The sequence below is a fragment of the Manacus candei genome, unplaced genomic scaffold (assembly GCF_025592945.1).
Source record: "Manacus candei isolate 608988 ecotype Guabito, Panama unplaced genomic scaffold, ASM2559294v1 h1tg000061l, whole genome shotgun sequence".
Lineage (NCBI taxonomy): Eukaryota > Metazoa > Chordata > Aves > Passeriformes > Pipridae > Manacus > Manacus candei.
In genome coordinates, this window is record NW_026138109.1 from 4,250,155 (window position 1) to 4,266,827 (window position 16,673).

Genomic DNA, 16,673 nt, shown 5'->3' on the forward strand with positions numbered 1-16,673 from the left:
CGCGGGGGGAGGGGGGACTGGCCGCGGAGGCCGCCGGGAGCTGTAGTTCCTCAGCCCCCCCCGTGCCCGCCCCGGGGCGGGGCCGAGCAGCGAATGGCGGCGGCCCGGACGCGGCAGGAGCCGGGAGCGGCCGGAGGTGCTTGCGCGACGCCCTGAGCCCGGTGCCAGCCGCGATGGAGGGCAGCGGAGTCCCGCGGGGGGCGCGGTGCTGAGCGCGGGCTCGGCCGCGGTGAGGTGGCGGCGGGCGGGACGCGGGGCCGGGCGGAGCGGGGCCGCAGTGCCGAGTCACGGCAGAGGGACGAGCCACGGCCCCAGGTGGGGCGCGGGGAGAGCCCGGGCACGTCCCTGTGGCGAGGGAAGGGTGGGAGCGGGGCAGTGCTGGGAGCAGCGGCGGGGTCGGTGTTCGTTCTTGCCCCCAGTGCTTCCCTCCCTCGGGGGCCCCGGACACGTCCGTGCCGGTGCCGCGTGTGAGCCCGGTCTGTGCCGCACAGGCCTGTGCACACCCGGCCCTGGCAGGGATGGCCTGGCGTGAGCGCCGGGATCGCGCATCTCCCCTCGAAGGGTGTTCTCTGGGAAGACCTGGAGCTGCCCGTATTCGCTGGTCCCGTCCCCAGCCACGCGCGTTTAAATCCCGCAGCCTTTATACCAGCCTGTCTTTCGGCAGTGCTGCGCTTCCGAAACTACTTGTTTTGAAATTGATTGGGGATGGAAGACTAATCCTAAACGCCCGCTCTTAGGGCTGCTTGCAAATACTGTCCTTTGTTTACTGCATAACGATGGAGAGACGTGCCGGTAAAACTGGGGATGGTGGTACAACCCGTGGCGAATAGTACACAGCTATTAAGTCGGATACAGAGGATGATGTGTCTCAAATTGACATTAATATAATCTTAAAAAATTATTTTTTTAGCCGCTTCCAGTTTTAGTTGAAGTCACGGAACAGTTGTTCAAAGGTTATTGAAGCAGATAACCAAATGAAAAAGAGGTGGGGTTTTAGTAAAAAAAAAAAAAAGGCAGCTGTATTTATTTCACGTTTCCTGCAGCCTCTTTTTTCTGTGTGAATCACGTCACTTTTCTCCGTTAATGTCTGGGAAATCGAAAGATGGTTTTGCTGAAAGGGATAAAATGCAATTATTTTTTACAACCTCGGAGTTACCAGACAGTCTGTTTGCCTGACTGCAGCGTTGGAGCAGTAGTCATGTGACTGCCTTACTGACACCTGCTTTGTGTGAGTGCATTAGCGTGGTAGCCCAGGTAGCGATTTCTATTCTTTTTTTAGATTCTGATTGCATCTGCACAGCGTTTGTGTCTGATTCTATTTTAGTTCCTCTGATAAGCAAGTTATTTTCTTCAATGTGTTATTTGCAGAGTACTTCCCTAAACCCTTTAAAAGCATCAGTCTCTGTGGTACTTAATATATTAAAGGTTGGACTCGAGTTGGACTCGATGATCTTGGAGGTCTTTTCCAACCTTAGTGATCCTTTAGTAGAGGGCAGGGCAGTGCTATGTAAAGTAAATAAGCTTCCTATGGTTTTATGCTGATGGTCCCTGCTTGCATTTGAACACAAAAATCTTAATGTTCTTTGGTCAAGAATTTGTCTTTTATTTAGTGCTTCTGTGGAGAATCTGGTCTCCCACCATACCAGAGATTAGCACTATTTTGAGTGGTATCAGCACAGCATTTTATTATTTTTTTTCTTGTCAGAGGATAGAAAACTTTTTTTCCTAAATATTGATATTTATTGATTGTCAATTAACTGTTTAGTCAGTTTAAATTTTTGCTTCATTACAAGCTAGTTAAACTGACAGGTAGTAATAAAATACCGGTCAGTACACAGACTGACTAGAGTTTCTTGGAAGAACAAAGCCATGCAAATTGCATTCTTGATTAATCTCAGAGGTTGTTTCTCTGATATAATGCAAGCAGATAAGTTCTTTGGTCAGTTTTCTTAGGCAGTTTGTGGCTATTTTCTTTCTTTAGACAGTTTTCTCGCTGTGCTGAGATAAAGCAGCTCTTTGACTGTTGTCTGCTTATAAATAAATACTTACTATTTCCCCAAGCTGCAAGGGCCAATGTGTAATAATGAAATAAACAAAAAACCTCCAAAAAACTACAAACCCAACCTCCCCCAAACCTTAAACCAAACAAAAAAGAAATCCCCATAGCACTCTAAGTAAACTTAGATATAAAAATGGCTGAAGAGATAATTTTTATTTTGAGTCCTGAAATGTGAAGTCCTGAAATTAGCCCACTTTGTTGTTTAAAGATAGAAGTGTCAGGGGCTCTTTGAGTGGGGCAGTTCTATCAGTCCCAAAGTTTTAATCATGTCTGTAAAGTGAAGTCTTTCTTTACAGTTCTTAACAGCATCATTTTGCAGAGTAGGGCAGGCTTCCAAACACAGGTGTTGGGCATCCTGCTGTTTCAACTGAAATATCCAGGATGTCTAGAAATGTAACTTTTCCAGATCTGTTTGAGCTCTGTTTGACAATACTTCAAGAAAAAAAGTCTGTAGTAGTCTAGAAATGGCTGAGGTACCAAAGATAAGAAAACCAGAAGTATGGTGGCTGTCCTTATTACTAATATTTGAAGGACAGAGAAAACTATAGATTGGCAGACTCCTCTGCTGCTTTTTGAATTCCTGAAAAAAAATCTGTCACAAAAGCTATTTGTAAGCATCTAGAATGTAATAGCTGAGTGAAAGTCAGCATCAGTTTGTCAATTATTGAAATTATCTAATTTATTTCAGCGATGACTGATAGACCTGCTGTCAGTGAGAGGATCAGTTGATGTCTTACATTTGGCTTAATAGGACTTTTGATTCTGTTCCTTAGGATATTTTTACTTGGGAAGGAAAGCTGGGAAGAGCTACTGTTGTGACTAAGAAGGCCAGTCCTTTGTCAACTACTCTTCATGGTTTTCACAGTTTTCCTGATGAAATAGTGTGATGATTAAAACTTAAGGCGGCACAAAACTAGGAGAAATTTTCAAGTCTTTTTGAGTGTGGTAATGGAAATCAAAATGCCTTAAAGATTCAGAAACTTGTGAGAAGGGAATGGGTGCAATGAGCGGAGTTTTGTGTTTGTGCTTAAGCAGGAGCAATCAGCTACAGAAATACATGATAGAGAACAGTATCATTATCCTTGGAGGAAAAGAATAATAAGCTGAATCTGTGAAGGGAATATCACTCACAGTTTTAGTTCTATTTATGCTTCTCAGTAAGACATGTGAAGCAATATTTGCCCTCAGTTCAGGCCTTCTCAGGCATTAGCTGGGAGACTGGGGTGGGGAGGCAGTTCCTGATCCTTGTAGAAGGAAGTGGGTAGAGTGTCAAGGGCAGCAGTGAGAAATTTGCAGAAAGTGTGATAGTAGGCTGACTGGGAAGGATTGAAGCACCAATTACATTAGTCTACAAAAGGAACAGTCTGCTGGTAAAATGTTTTCCTGCGAAGTTTGAAAAAACCCAAACAACTGAGGTACAATCTGGTCTGGAATTTCTGACTAAAGGGGTATTGGAATCCACTTTTGTGGGACCAACGTCCTTTTGTCACAGATATGCTCTTCTCTTTTTATCCCTTCTTTAAGAATATAATATTGGAATGTCTTTGATAAATTTGGTGCTATGTAAAAGCTGTAAGAAAGTGTGGGTTTTTTCATTCTCTGCGGTTTCATTCAGTAACTTGAGTATTTCTGTACCAGGCAGAGTAGTTAGTTCATTTGTAATGTAGATGGTCATGAGTGTGGTTAGTCTTGAAGTTGGCAGAGTAATTTAATACTGTTGGTAGTAGGGAGTCTCCACGAGAATTAAGTCTGAACTGAGCCCTTCCCAATGCTTAAACTTAAGTAGTTTAAAAAGTAAACTTAAAAAGTTTACTGATTTGGTCTGTGTCTGAAATGAAGCAAGAAAACCACCAACACAAGAGAATGTCCTTGTCTTTTTTTGGTTAAGGTGCACTTCCAGTACCAGAGTTTCAGCCTTTGGTCTTATTTGTAATATGTAGTTGCCTGGTTCTTTGGAAAAGGAGTGTGCCAATAAATACTCCTTCATTCATAGTGAGGGATTGTGTTACTTTGTCATTACTTTAATAGGAGCATCTTCTAAGTCATTTAAGGTTGTGCAATACAAGAGAACTCTTCTGAAAGTAGTTATTTGTCTCAGGAGAACATTTTTTAGAGATTCAGGAATTTCAGCTAGAGGGTTACTAGGGAGCTGTGTGCTAACAGTGAGAAGGCTGTCTAAATAAAGTGAAGAAACAGAATGATGGGTAAGGAGCTTACCTTTCTTTAGTTAACAACCAGGTTCAGAGGCAAATGCTGCTTTCCACAGGAAGACATGGCTTTATAGCCTACAATACTGTATTTTAAGGTCTGATTCTAGTAGCACAGGTCCTGAATGTGTCTGCTCTGTTAGGCTGGATTTAGTTCACAGGAAGAACTCCTCTCAAGCATTACATTTCTCATTTTGTGGACTTTTTTCCATTTAATCTATTTGTGTGGAGAGCTAGTTTTAAGTTGTTTCTATCTAAAAATTTAAACTGTTTGTGTTTACATTAATTCAAAATAACTGTTACTAATCACACTCTTGTAAAAAAAATAGGCCTTTCATTTTGTGTTTTTAGATCAAAATCACAAAGACAAACATAAAGATGTAGTTTACTGATAACTGTAAATCCACTTCTGTCTTTGAAAGCAAGTTAAGTTGTGCTAGGACTCAATTCCCTCTTTGTTTTAGCTTATCCAGTGCATTTTTATAGTACTTCTGGAAGTTCCCTCATGGTAGTAGCCAAGTGCAGCATCTTGCACAAAAACTTTTCACCCTCTGTTTTGATAGCAGCTTTTTAGGTGTCACTGTAGTAAAACTTCATGACTAATAAAGTGTATGCCGTATAATTTCTTTTCTTTACATAGCAAAGGTGTGGCTATAATGGGCACCCAAAGCTACATGTCAGATAGCACTGCCTTAATGAAGTCGATACATAATTGCTTTGTATTTTTATTTTTGTAGAATTTGCTGCAATACTATAAATACAGAAGACTGTTTTCTGAGGAAACAAGAATGGTACGATAGAATAGATAAGGGCTTTCTTAGAATAAGTGATTGAGAAATAGATTAGATATCTTGGGTTCATGATTTACAAAATATCTAGCCAAAATGTAGTACAGAGAGGTAGTAAGGGGATGCTTTGGCCTGACAGAAATGTCAATAATTTGATAAACATGTTTGATGAAAGGCAGAAAATAAAAAGTGTGTGCATCTTTGACGAAAAACAGAAGGATTACTCGAGTTATTTTCAGAATATGAGATCCTCTTTGTGCTGATATGGAGGAAACAGGCTGCTCTTACTGTTTAAAATTCAAATGTGAAAGTAGAAAATGTGAAGAAACAAATTATTGGGGGAAAACAAAATCACAGAGTAATTGTCCTGTGTGTCCTCCAGGAAGTAATGGCATCACAAAGTTTGGAATTTTTTTAGTGCAAATAGGACAGTTTTCACTGCTTAGTGCCCTCATGCATAACGAATCTGCTTGAGCAGTATACTGAGAAATTAGTAAAAGAAATGATTCACTTTACCAAATTATGAAGGTATTTAAAAGTAAATCAAGGGAAATTTCAGCAGTGGCATTTCTTTTAAATATCCAGAAAAGTGAAAGTACTGAAAGTCTAACAGTGGGGAAGCCATTTCAAAAACTATTTCCCTTAAATCAAACCAGCTGAAATGGTAATCTTGATGGAGAAGAAAGACTGGCCACAGTAATAAACTTTTTTTTTTTAATAATGTTTGAGATGCCTGTGGTAAAATGATGCTTATTAAAAAGGTCTGAAGCAGTTTGACTAATGAGGTAACAAGTCAGTGAAATGTTCTGTAATAGATTTGTGCAGCTCACTGTCCCTTTGATAATAGCATGTCTGTATGGAAATGTATGAAGTTTTTAGGCACTCTTAGCAGTCCAGACTGTAACGGGGGAGCTAAACATAGAAAGATGAGCAAAGCAAAAATGTATCGTGGCAGGACTAATACCAAATGAGTTGACACTTTGTTTTTCTGAAGATGAACAAAGAGGTCTAGGAAGGTGAACTGAAGTCTTGACATTTCAAACCTAAAAGAGGTACATCACAAGTAAGCTAACACATAATTTGCTGCATTTTTATGCTCTGTTAACTCTGACCTAAAGAATTTAAATGTGTAGTTGAGGTATGGTTCATTAAAAAAGTTGTTCATTAGCTTTTCAGAAACATTTAATTTAAACGTTTAACCCTTTGTCCAAGTTAGTTGATTACTTCTAAAGGGGAGAAAAAGAGCAGAATAAGTTTTCCTCTTGAAATTTATACTGGACTTAAAGATAGGCTAGTAGTCTGTTCAAGGACAGAGATTTGACTTCTGGATCTGTTATATATCAAGATGATGAACAGGAGTTCTCCTGATACATTGCTAGAAATGACAACATTGGAATGACATGATATTTTGGGTTCTGTGGAGGACTTCAGAGCACCTTGCTGAAAATCTTGACCTACATCTGACCAGAGTTCCAGTCATGTGAAATACAAAAATTCTGCTGATATGTTTTAAAATATCCACCGAGCAACTCTTTTCTGCCTAACTTTATTCCAGAGATTTTAGTGTAGTTCCATGTCTTTTTGTCTTACAGTTCTGATCTCCTTTCTCCAGTGAGCTGCGCTGTGTGGCTGGAGCAGTCGTTCAACAATGAGTGGTGCAGCGCTGGGCCTTGAGATAGTGTTTGTCTTTTTTCTGGCCTTATTCCTACTTCATCGGTATGGGGACTTCAGGAAACAGCATAGGCTTGTGATCATAGCAACATTGTTGGCGTGGTATCTCTGCTTCCTTATTGTGTTTATACTGCCTCTGGATGTCAGTACGGTAAGAAACGTGAAAGACTTTCTGCCTAGTTGCATGAAATGTGTATGGTATTTTTTTAAATTACTATTTCCAAAAGACAATCTCTTAAACAGCAAAGAAATTTTCTGTGTAGTATCTTATTAAATTAAACATTTATTATCTTTATGCCTGACAGTGTCTGTGGTTACAATTAATTTTACTATTTGTTGATCTCATCAGATAAAAAAATCTATTTCAAACATATTAAAATTTTGTTATTTGTTAATAACAATTTTTTTTTATCTGTGTAGGCAGCATAAAGGCACTTTCAGCTTTTTACTTACATGCAGGTTGCATGTTGTTTTGAGTATTTATTAGTATAATTGCTTCCAAATATAAACCTGGAACACATGGAATGTCTTTAAAAATGGGACTTGTTATTTTTAAAAAAATGCTGTACCTTTTTGGTCATTAATGCAAAATGAATTGTCTTTTAGACTATTTATAATCGATGCAAACTTGCTGTTAACTCCAGTCCTGCAGAAAGTAATGGCTCTTACGTTACTCTTGCTCCAAGGTATGAGCTACCTGGTTTTTTCTTCAGACTGTTTTTAAATAAGTATTTTATGATTTTCTTTTTTTAATTGATTGGAGTGTATTGGGTTTTTAAGACTAATAAACAAGTGTTATCTGGATGATGCAACATTTGAAGGTTGTAAGCATACAGGAAGGTGAGGAAAGAGGTGCAGAAAAGTGCATCTGTATATGTTGGGAGTAATTATATAGTAGTTCTGACTGATTACCCAACTATTGTTTTTTTTATCATACTAGATTTTTTTTTTCTTTTTGTTAAAGCAATAGAACTAAGCATTTTGAGCAGTCTTGCTTATGAGGAGACACGTTGGTGAATGCTTATCTATCCTTCACAGTCTTAGACTTTAAACCCGAAAAATGTAATTTTATGCCTTATGAATGAAATTAAGAGACCTGTCTGATACGTAAGCAGCATATCTAGTTGCTTATTATAATTACATATATATATATAGTAATTGGAGTTATCTGAAATTCACTGTATTCTACCAAAGTAATGATAACCTGCTTTGTTGTCTCCTGGCAGGAAAAAAGTAATCCCCAAAACATGGTGAATGTAGATGAATATGGGCTCGCTCTTTCCGTGGCCACTAATTCTTCAGCCTCCACTGGCTATTTCCCCACGCTGTAGATGTGTGCAGTGTAGTTATCTGAGATGATCAGAGCCTTTAAGATGTCAGTTGATATGTCCATGCAAAGTATTTCCAGGTTTGTTACCCCAAAGCGGAGGCTGTCTGGATGTTGTATATCCATGGAAGAACAGTGAAATGATAGACTCACTGGCACAATATTGCAATATTTACTTACGACCACCCAGTGTATGTTAATTAAACATAGCTAAGCAAATACCCACCTTGAAAACTATTCAGTTACCTTTCAATTTACCTGTAGCTTCAGACAAACCTTTTTCATAGAATCATAGAATGCTTTTGAAGGGACCTTAAAGATCAGTTCCAGCCTCCTCACTGTGGACACCTTCCACTAGACCAGGTTGCTTAAAGCCCCATCCAGCGCACCCTTGAACACTTTCAGGTATGGGGCATCCACAGGTTCTGTGGGCAGCCTGTGACAGTGTCTCACCACTCTTACAGTAAGGAATTTCTTCCTAGTATCTAATTTAAACCTGACCTCTCTCAGTTTAAAACCATTGCCTCTTGTCCTGTCACTCTGCCCATATAAAAGGTCCCTCTCCCTCCTTTTTATAACACCCCCTTTAGTTACTGGAAGGTGCTATAAGGTCTCCCTGGAGCCTTCTCTTCTCCAGGCTGAACAACCCCAGCTCTCTTAGCCTGTCTTCAGGGGACAGGTGGAGAAACCTTTAGTCATACTACCTGTCATTCTATCATAATTTGATAGTTTTGAAAATATTTAGGCTGTGCCCATAAAATTTTACAACTCAGGCTTAACTAGTTTGACTCTGGAAAACACCAATTATTTATCATTAGGGAGTTCTGTCTTAATTGACTTTATTGCTCCTTGACTCATCATTCCTTAATTACCCAGACAAGCGTGTGAAAAGTGTCGTAGTGCAGAGGGATACTTTAGCTTTTTTTCTTTTTTTTTTTTTGTTAATAAAAAGACTCCTGTGGCTTTTCTGGTCTTCTGAAGCAAATACTACCTGTTAGAAAACTCCTGGCTTAACAAATCAAAATTTGTGTAAGACTGACTGAACCCAGCTGGGTAGCAGAAGAAACAACTAATACACTTTTTGTACCACTGAATGCTCTAGGTGATGAGGTCCTTAGATATTTTTTAAAAACCTGCAGAGCTAACTAAATTGAATGGTCTTCTGTCTTCAGAAATGTTTTTGATTTACCTGAAGTAATTTCTGCCCAAAAAGAAAAATTATAACCTTATAAATTGCTTGATTGAATATTCCTCTGCAATCTTTGAGCTTCTGTTGTTTTCTCTAAGAAAGCTTTCTTATCCAGATAGGTTATTTGAAGTTAGGAAAACAATATTTATTTTTAACTGGTGATTCAGTTTATTTCTTTTTGAGGTAGTTAATCATTAACTCCTTATTCAAATAGTATTGCATTATTTTTCTGCTATTTTCAGAGACCTTTCTAGATAGGGAATTCATAGAAAATGTTTTTATACTCTTGGCTCTACAATTAACAATTTGCTTTGTTACATTGTTACAGCAAACAAAAATGTTTCAAACCTTGGAGTTATATTCCTAATGGAATTATGCCAATTTTCTGGCGTGTTGTGTATTGGACTTCTCAGTTTCTAACTTGGTAAGTAAGGCAAAAGAATATGAATAAGACCATGATACAGTTATAATTTCTAAATGCAACATCTTAACAGTCATAGCATATTCTTTACGAATGTGTATCACTATTGCAAAGAGCTCCTAAATCATATATTATTTGCTAGCACTGGAATTTCCATAATTACAGTACTAAATTGAGCATACTCTTTTTTCCTTGCTGTCGTAGAAGCAAATTTCAGGTGGTAACCATTTACTTTTGGTTCACTTTTGTAGTTGAAACTGAGAAATTTCCACATAGATGTGTTTATGGATAGGTTGTCTGAAAAAAAAGGTTTAAGGCAACCAGATACCAAAACAATTTCACGAATAAGCTAGGTAATTTGTAAGTAATACTGTAAATTATTTTGTTTTATTGGATATACTATATAAAGCTGAAGGTACAGCTACAGAAAAAAGATTGTCTGTGCTTTCGAGTTAGATTAATTTGTGCTTACTGTTCAACTTGTCACTAAATAATTATTTTTGTAGTTCTGTCAAGAATATCAGGGCTGGTAGTCAGTTCTTAGTTATCACAGGTTTTTTGTAGTAAAGGTGACTGTATTGCTTTTATCTGCATCTTGGTTAAGATTTGCCATCAGACAGATACCTCTAGAATGAAAACATATAATAGCAAATTTCTTAGAAGATTGGGAGCCTTAGCATCCTCACACTGCTGTAGTACTTTTGGGGGGGGGGGTTGGTTTATTGTTTTAGTTGGGTTTTTTGTTTTGTTATTGGTGGTGGTGGTTTTCTGTTTGGTTTGGGGGGGTTTTTTTGTCTGTTTGGCTGATGTGGTTTGGTTTTGTTTGCTTTTCTCCCAGGATTCTGCTACCTTTCATGCAGTCATATGCAAGATCAGGGGGGTTCTCCATTACTGGAAAGATTAAAACTGCGTTGATCGAGAATGCAATATATTATGGCACTTACTTGCTGATTTTTGGGGCGTTTTTAATATATGTGGCTGTAAACCCAAACTTCAATTTACAATGGTAAGATAATGTTGTAAGCTCTTGCATGAGTTCTTACATAATTGTCATTGATAACCTCTTCTGCAGATGAAATTAAACTTTTTTTAAAAAAACAGTTTTAGTTGATTTGATTTTTTGCTAGGCAGTTGGAAAGTTAAATTTTTATATGAGAAGTGCTTTTTTGACTATTTATAGAAATTTGTCTCCTGGTTTTCCGACTTTGATATGTACGGCAGAGGAATCCTCTTGCATTTGCAGTGGGGTTTTTTTCTCCTTACAAACACATTCGCACAGTTAGTGCAGAAACAATCAGTGTTTTCAGAATAACATATTTCAAAAGTCAGTATTTTCTGTGTAGCACTTCTGTCTGCTGTGGACTATTTAAAGTTGGTAAGGAAGGTTAAAATAATTGGCATTTATAACCATTGCTAGTGGTCTTCTATACTAGATGGAATACAAATTTCTGAATACAATATTCTGAATACAAATTGCAGGTCCTGAGGCTGTTTCCCATAGTGAGTGTCATTGTGGGGTTTTGACCTCATTTTCAATATTTTATGAAGTTCATGTTGTTTTCTAAACTAACATATTCCTTTGAGAACAAGCATTTTTTATTTCCTTCCTGAGGGGAGTCAGAAACATGTGAGATACAGAAAAATTATGGGAACTTTAAATATGACTAAACAGCAGACGGGCTCTAGGCAAAAGTTATAGGTGATACTAAGTCTATGGCTGTAAACTTGAAAGCTGTATTGGTTGGTTTGGGTTGGGTTGGGTTGGGGTTTTTTTGTTGTTGTTGTTTGGTTTAAATTGTTTTGTTGTTGTTTTTTTTTTCCTTAGGAACCAACTTCAGACTATTGGGATAGCTGCTGCAAACACATGGGGTCTCTTTCTTCTTGTGTTGCTTTTGGGTTATGGTTTGGTGGAAATCCCCCGTTCTCACTGGAATGGGGCTAAGAGGGGTTATCTGCTCATGAAGACTTATTTCAAAGCTGCCAAACTGATGACTGAGAAAGCAGACGCAGAGGAGAATTTAGAGGACATTATGGAGGTAAGTAACTAGCTTTCGCTATGAAATAAGTGAAGGGTGCTGTTAATACGCTCTGAATTTCCTGGTGTTGGACACTTGAGGCAATAGAAAACAATCCTCCATACATTTGTAACGTTTGCACACTAGCATTTTGGTTTTTAAAAAAAAAACAAACATATGTGTTGTTCATAAATACTTCCTTATCTTTTATTAGATCTAGTAAAGCTATGGCTTTTACAGAGCTGTATTTTTTTTAAACTTTGATGGCTGTCTTTTCCATTGGGAGGGCTGCAACTCTTATTTGACCATTTAAAAATTTATTGTATTTAAATTTTTAATTTAATACAATTACACTACTCTGTATTTTTTTTCCTCAATAGGAAGTTCGTAAAGTAAGTGAGAGTATCAAATATAACCACCCCTTGAGAAAATGTGTTGATACAATACTGAAAAAGGTAACAAATTGCTCATCTTCAGCTGTAATTATTCAATTAGGAACTCATGCTTCCTGCATGTACTTGTACATTATTTTCTTTCTCTCTTAATATAAAATCTCTATCTGGCATCTGTTGCCGGTGTATTTTGGTTCTGAAAAAATCTCCGGAGCAGTTAATTAGGGGTGAGATAAGAAAGGGTTTATTTGCCAAGGCAATAGGTGATATAGACGCGCGCCAGGCCGTGCCCGAGAGGTTACATTTTATAGCATTATCCATCCAATCCCAGATGTGTCCACCCTTTGGCCCTTCCTCTGGACCGCCCCGGACCCTCCCCCTGAGAATTGAGTCTGGGGTCTTTTTGGGACCACCTACTTCATCATCTTCAGCTTCATCAGAGTAAAAAGGGTATATTGTTACCTAGTTTTTGACCGTACTCTGTGGTTTAGGCCCTGATACGCTGTTCTCCAAACAGTCTAGGCCTTTACCTTGACAAAAGACTAAACACTGCTACTGGATTCAGGGGTAGGTTGATATAGAAGGCATAGAATGGGGTAAAAGGGTTAGGGAATGTGTAAACAAGGGAAAGGAACAAGGGACAGAGGGGTTTCTGCTTTTAAAACCTTCCTATAAAATTTACAAGTCTTAAATAAAAAAAACCAAAAACATTAGGGGCTTAAGGCATCACATCTTCTGAGTTTCTTTGTGAAATCCTTTCTTATGATGTACGTAATTATTAGTTGTATTTTGATGCACATAGTATTTTAGAAAGAGAAAAGTGTATGCTTAGAGTGAGCTTTTCAGTTGCATGAAAAAATGCCCCAAACATTTACTAATAATTAACAAAGAGCACTTGCTACTCATCTTCCAGTTCATTTTCCCTTTTCCTTCCAGTGTCCTACTGAGTACCAGGAAAGAATGGGTAGGAACATGGATGATTATGAAGATTTTGATGAAAGACAGAACAGTTATCCAAGTGAGAAAAGTCTGGTCAAACTTCACAAGCAGGTATATTAATAAATGAGAGAATACCTCACTTACCCTGATGTAATGAGAGTAAACAATAGCCAGACAAAGATTTTCAATGCACTTTACCTGAATTGCTAAGTATAGTGGGTTTTGGGAATGCTACTTAACAGAAACTTTTCTTGGTGATAGAAAACACAAAAGTTTAATATCCCAAGTGATCAAAGTTCTGGATGATTTAAAAAGTGTGCTTTTTGTGTTTTATCTTGATAGTGTTTTAGCTGTCTGTGAGTAAGCCTTGTAATGACTTTGCAAGTGATTGACAGTGCATTCTGAAAAAGAAATTATAGTAAAAACTTGATACATACTAAAATGCAAAAATAAAGTCATATGTTGGAAAAAGTAGTCTGTTTCTGCCACAGATGGATTGTGATAAAAGTACTGCAGAACTCAGGACTCCAGTATGTAGTTCTTCTGTGATTTATGTATTTAGAGAATTAACTGCCCACTTTTGTGAATATACCAAGTTAGTCTTTGTAATTCTGCAGTGTACACATTTTTGAGGGATTTTGCAAGGCTCTTTTCTCATTTCTTGAAATAAGTACGTTGTAACCCTAATTTCCTGCAATTTATTGTAGGTGATCTATTCAGTACAGAGACACCGTCGTACACAGGTCCAGTGGCAAATTCTTTTAGAGCAAGCATTTTACCTAGAAGATGTGGCAAAAAATGAAACAAGTGCTACACGACAGTTTGTTCATACCTTTCATTCCCAAGAACCAGAGAATAAAATTATTCAGTATTTCTACACACCAACTGTTGGTAAGTGCTGGCTTGCAGATTTTGAGTCTGTCAAGGCATAACTGATACTGTTTTGTAAGAAGAACCAATTGTTTTATGTTAAAAGTTCAGCTGCAGTAGAGGGAAATAAGTGTACAATCTTAATGCATGTATGTAATGGAATAGCTACTAATTTATGCTCTTGACCATAAGCTTAAATTTTATTTACACATTTAGTAGTGGTTACATGTTGTAATAAAGCAATAGCAAACTGTAAAGCCTTAGAAAAAGAAAGAAAACAGCAACTCTAAACAATTGGATGGTGGCTACCTTCTACATTTTGTGGGATCTATTGATCTATTGAGGTGGCACTGCTCTTCCAGTAAAGCAGAGGAAAAGACTTTTCATCTGTCATGGACCAAATATTAGCACATATGGCTGCTTGTGCATCTTTTCAGAAAGTATCTTCTCCTAATCATGTTTTAACATATAATTTGTTGCACTAGCAGTGAGTTATTTCCAGGGCAGGACAATAAAATTTTATAGCCTAAGCTCTGTTTCTGAGAGAGTAACAGATAAACAAACAAGACATGAATCACTGATAGTATCTGGGCCAAAACTGGAGAGTTGTTCTACATACCCCACACCCCTCAATCTGTTTGCAAAATTTACCTCCCCAAATCTCACCCTGTTTTCCTCAGCTGGGCATAGGATTCTTTAGCGCTGAAGCAGATCTCTGGACTGGAAAAACCCTGAAATTAAATGTGTGACCCCATAGATTCCAGCCTTGATTTTAAGGGTGGGCATGCAAGAAGTTCAAAACATCTCTTGTGAGGAAGTTCCATTTCTGGGTTTGTAATTTTAATTAACCCATTCTGGATATGTGTGTGTGTTTGTTTTTTCCAGAGTGGTACTGGGAATGTCTTCTACGACCATGGTTTTACAGGGTGCTTGCAGTTGTGCTGGCTACATTCTCTGTAATTGTTGTGTGGTCAGAGTGCACATTTTTCAGTACAAAACCAGTTCTATCGCTATTTGCAGTTTTCATACAGCTGGCAGAAAAGACATATAATTATATATACATAGAGGTAAGTTGGAGACAATCACTTGACAAAAATATTTTCAGATGGATGGTTATGGTAACAAAGTCTGTCAGAGAGATTTAGCACTAATCTGTCAACTTTCAGAAGGTCTCTACATATATTGTACCAAACTTTGTTTCTATGGAGGAAGTCTGCCTTTTGCCACTTCTTAAAGCTCTCCAATACCAGGTCAAGGTATGACCCAGCTAGGCTGAATATCATGTGTAGAGTAATTTCTGAATCATTAGCTTGGAGCTTAGGTGCTAATTAGACTTTGTGTCTAATCAGCTGTGTGTGATCTCTCTTTCCTAAACAGGAATTTGCTGATGACCCATTTTTGTGAGAAGAAATGTCAAATCAATCATAGTAACTACTGAGGCAATTACAGAAATTTTATTTACATAACAAGAAGCAGAACAAATGTTCCTAGGGTCATCTGTGTTAGCTTATAGAGAGAATGTTACAATTCTCCATTTAAGTTAGTCAGAAAAACTCCTGATACTCTTCTCAGACCTGGTGGTATTGTCTCATCTCAAAATTAAAAATTGAGACTGGAGATAGCCTGTTACATGCACAGACTGCGTGCTGAACGCATTAAAACCTTCAGTAGAGTTCTATATTCAAACAACAACTTTTTTTTTTCCCCTAGATGGCCTGTTTTCTTACCATCTTTTTCCTAAGTATCTGTGTTTACTCTACTGTCTTCAGGATCCGTGTATTTAACTATTATTACTTAGCTTCACATCATCAGACAGATGCATACAGTCTCCTTTTCAGTGGCATGTGAGTATGTGCCACTTTTTTTTATATATTTTGCAGATTTCCGATCAAATACACAATTGAAAAGGTCCATGAAACTTTATGTTCTTTAATTTATAATTATATGGGTATAAATCCTAATGAGTATATCATTATTCAGTGATAGATTCAGTTATGATTTTGCAGTTAATGTAAGAAATTCTTTCAAATGTTGTTGCCTCTTGCATTTGTGCAGGTTATTTTGCCGTCTTACTCCACCATTGTGCTTGAACTTTTTGGGCTTGACCCATATGGATGCAACAATCTCTCACAAAAACACTCAACCAACTGCTTATACATCTGTAAGTACAGGAAATGTGGTTTAGAGCCTTCAACATGGTTTTGAGAATAGGCAAAGTATTTTTAAATACTTATAGTAAGGTTCAGATACTCAAGTATCTTTTTACTAGTATTAAACGGCGTAAAAATACTTGGTTGTGGACCAGGAGTTTGGTAATGATTTCCAGGAGTCATAAATAGGTAATTTTTTCAGGTTTTGTCTCTTTATCATAAGAAAGTAAAATATTATACTTTAGAGTTCAGACTGTTCTTCACTTCCTAGTAGCTTTAGCTTCCATTGGATTTAGCATATAGGACTTCTCTATAGATTGGGAGCAAACCTAACTTGCTACTGAAAACCAGTGAGTTTGTTTTTATTGGACAACTGGTTTCTGTTGCAACATCTCACATCTTACATCTTGTTGCTACTTACTAGATTCTTAGTGTTGTGTTAAGACTCCTTTCACAGCAAATGAAAAAATCCATCAGATTTGCACTTGTTCTGAACTAGGTGAGACTTACAAAATCTAGCACCCAAGGAACCTCAGAATGGATACACTGTTGGAGGTGGCCTTTATATCTGCTGACTCTGGATCAACTGTCTGAATCATATCTGTGATGATAATACATGCCTATGTTTCAGTAACTGTAAAGCAT

The 16,673-nt window shown here is 37.9% G+C and overlaps 1 protein-coding gene across 6 annotated transcripts in view; it reads left to right on the forward strand.

Annotated features, from left to right (window-relative positions):
• The first annotated feature begins 83 nt into the window (after positions 1-83).
• Positions 84-16,673, forward strand: part of LMBRD2 (LMBR1 domain containing 2) — a 32,828-nt gene continuing 16,238 nt past the window's right edge. For 2 of the 6 annotated variants that reach the window (XM_051804765.1, XM_051804771.1), the window contains exons 1-12: positions 208-315; positions 6,647-6,876; positions 7,332-7,411; positions 9,570-9,665; positions 10,501-10,668; positions 11,488-11,698; positions 12,058-12,132; positions 13,006-13,119; positions 13,716-13,899; positions 14,764-14,945; positions 15,589-15,722; positions 15,934-16,039. In XM_051804765.1, coding sequence (XP_051660725.1) covers positions 6,703-6,876; positions 7,332-7,411; positions 9,570-9,665; positions 10,501-10,668; positions 11,488-11,698; positions 12,058-12,132; positions 13,006-13,119; positions 13,716-13,899; positions 14,764-14,945; positions 15,589-15,722; positions 15,934-16,039 — 1,524 coding nt within the window. In that variant the 5' untranslated portion in view covers positions 208-315; positions 6,647-6,702. Of the gene's footprint in view, positions 316-5,019; positions 5,058-5,079; positions 6,877-7,331; positions 7,412-9,569; positions 9,666-10,500; positions 10,669-11,487; positions 11,699-12,057; positions 12,133-13,005; positions 13,120-13,715; positions 13,900-14,763; positions 14,946-15,588; positions 15,723-15,933; positions 16,040-16,673 lie in introns of those variants that run through there. The other 4 variants (XM_051804766.1, XM_051804770.1, XM_051804769.1 and 1 more) reach the window with 4 other exon arrangements.